Source organism: Opisthorchis viverrini (assembly GCF_000715545.1).
Source record: "Opisthorchis viverrini unplaced genomic scaffold opera_v5_485, whole genome shotgun sequence".
NCBI classification, from domain to species: Eukaryota; Metazoa; Platyhelminthes; class Trematoda; order Opisthorchiida; family Opisthorchiidae; genus Opisthorchis; species Opisthorchis viverrini.
The window spans coordinates 116,770-119,418 of record NW_008752135.1 but is presented as its reverse complement, the minus strand read 5'-3'; the positions used below and the strand labels follow the sequence as shown (position 1 = coordinate 119,418).

General features: G+C 42.3%; 1 protein-coding gene across 1 annotated transcript in view; it reads left to right on the top strand.

The window, feature by feature from the left end:
- Window positions 1–603: 603 nt before the first annotated feature.
- T265_11294 (hypothetical protein) overlaps window positions 604–2,649 on the top strand; it is a gene marked incomplete at both ends in the record, with an annotated part of 43,852 nt that continues 41,806 nt past the window's right edge. The window contains one exon of the mRNA XM_009177914.1: window positions 604–665. Coding sequence (XP_009176178.1) covers window positions 604–665 — 62 coding nt within the window. The remainder of the gene's footprint in view (window positions 666–2,649) is intronic.

Genomic DNA, 2,649 nt, shown 5'->3' with positions numbered 1-2,649 from the left:
CTGTACGGCTGTAGACAATAAACCAGATGGTGGCTTACTGATGTCATTGGAGTCCGTGCTGTCATTTTCTATCTAGACTGTATCGGAGTTGTAGTCACCTGGGATGTATGTCGTATGCCAGGTCCCCATCCGTGCCCCATTTATCTATTCTTTCTACCATAAGGCTTGGACGGAAGTGAAGCAACAGTGTTCTCATCTGGTGTTTCTGTCAATGATGATGATGATGATGATGATGATGATGATGATGATGATGATGATGATGATGATGATGATGATGTACCCTTTTCACACAGCCATGGTCTTGAAACCTGTCATATGTAGCACAGAACACATGATTTATTGCGTTCTGTTGCAATGATAACCATAAAATGGTGATCCTATACGTTTTACTGATTGTGTTGCTACACTTTGCCTTCCAGCACCATATCATCTGTGTCGGGTTTTTTTTTAGCAAACTGTTCGACCTACCTTGTTGAAACACGTAACGCGAGTCTGGTTTCCAGGAAAGGGCCTGCTGATGGCATACCAGGTTTGGATTCATTCATTTATTTATTTCGCATGGAGAAATGTCTTCCTAAGCCACGATTAGTGCGATGTCATTACATGGTTCCCTCCAGATGGAGTCAAGATGGCCTCCTCAACGGCGACTATTGCCTTATGGAAGGGTGAGCCGTCCCGCAGGCTTTCAGAACTTCGTTGAAGTTTTATTTGTAGCCAGGTAACTTTCAAAACCGATGAAGATGGGCTAGGGTTTCAGACATTATTACACTGTCGTGATTAACTCGAAACGGAAAGCCCCCTCCCCATCTAGGTTATTTGGAACTATTATTTTGATCCTGTTAAAATTTAGTCCAAATTGCTAAACGCAATGCGCTCTCACTAGAGCGCTGCTATAAGTAACAATTAAAAAATGATGAGTGATTTATAACTCAGTCTTATTATCTATCACTTGCATTTAAAATTCGAAATTGTCCAACGAGTAGTGCTGTGTACCTGTCCAAAGCCAAAAAGAGTTCACCGACATGACCGGTTCCAATATCAGCAGCGCTTTTGGCATAAACTCATTGAAGTGATGGTCAAACAATAAAGCTGGATCAGTGGCTTAGTGCATTTTGAAATCTAACAGGCTTTTTATCTTCAGTTCTGCGGAGTTTATTTTCCTCCTGCTTTAGGAGAAATCCAATATCTCCAAAGTCACATGACTAATAAAGGCATTCTGCATTCGGCGATTTATTTCAGTAAAGGTGCCAAATTAATGAGACAGTTAGTGTGGCCCTTTGTGAGACCTGCAGTTCCTGTGAACTAGTGTGGAGCACACGGTCCATCGCTGTCAACGGAATCATCGTGTTCACTTCATGAGAGATTTGAGTCGGTGACTTCTACATCAGGTATCAGTCAGTTGAAGGACACATGTATAAGAAGTAAAAGGATTGTTGCTTATTCAGACAGTCGTATTTCTCCCGGTGGATCGTTGTAACACCACGCTATACCAGACAGATGCCCCATTGACGCAACATCAGTTCGTTGAGCTCAATTAAGCTGTAAAGGATAAGTCCAGTAAAAATCTCGCTAATGCCGTCTCCAAATCTACAGGTCTGAAGGGTTATGATTGCAGTGCAGTGGAGGAAAATCAGTCTAAGAGGTGCTATTTCACAGCTTCAACGGGAAACTATAGTGAAATTGCCTCGAAGAGAACTACGCATAAGGTAACTGAAAACTTATTGACAACCTGTGTCTAATTTTGCCCTTATTTGGGCTCATCAGGTAAGTGCAGGTCCTGATCGTATGTTTTGCTCGGACCCAAATTGTACGAAATTCGGCAATTACTCTCACAAACGATAGGTTAGGCTGGAATTCACTTGAGTCCATTGTTAACATCGAATTGGTCAGCAAATGAGGGTGCTTGGAGAATAATAATAAATTATTTTTTCTGGACGAATGTACTGACACTTATCAGTCATTTCATTACGGGGGCTTGTCGGGACCTGAGTTCGTTTTGACTACATCCTCGCTTATCTTTACTTTTCCGTACTGCCGTGCGTGGCGACAGAACGGGCTGCAGAGCATACNTGAAGCACAGTCGTCTCTGACATTCTATTTGTATTTGCGGCTACTTTGATAAGGGAACAGATGGGCTTCAGACAAAGATGATGCATACCGTTAAAGTATGCCTAAGCTATTCAGAGAATATGAGCCGCAATTTCTGTAAACTAACACCAGGATCCGCACAACGGGATGACTTCGTGAGATGGCTTCATAAATTAGTCGTGCTTTTTTCACTTTTTGTTATTCTACTCCAAATGATAAAGTAATTGGCTCGTGAATCCTGGACTTTGACTTTCGATGAGATCTGTTGCCTACAGGTGAAAAAAGTTCAGTTCCACCCACTTGTACTGGAGTCATTGTGGTAGGCATGGGTGGCTAGATAATTTTGTGGTGATATGCGTAACCCACTGCCAGAAATAGTTCAAGTTACCCCAGCTGTTCAACTTATCAATCTTCGACACACGCCAAAGTTTGTTGGTGCAAATGATACGTAGCTACTGCCAGTCAGCTGTTTTTTCTGACATTTCATTCAGGAGACTGTGCACGAGGAGCTCTCCAAAAGCCTTGCTAAAAACAGTAGCGTCCAACAGATATATTCTCCAT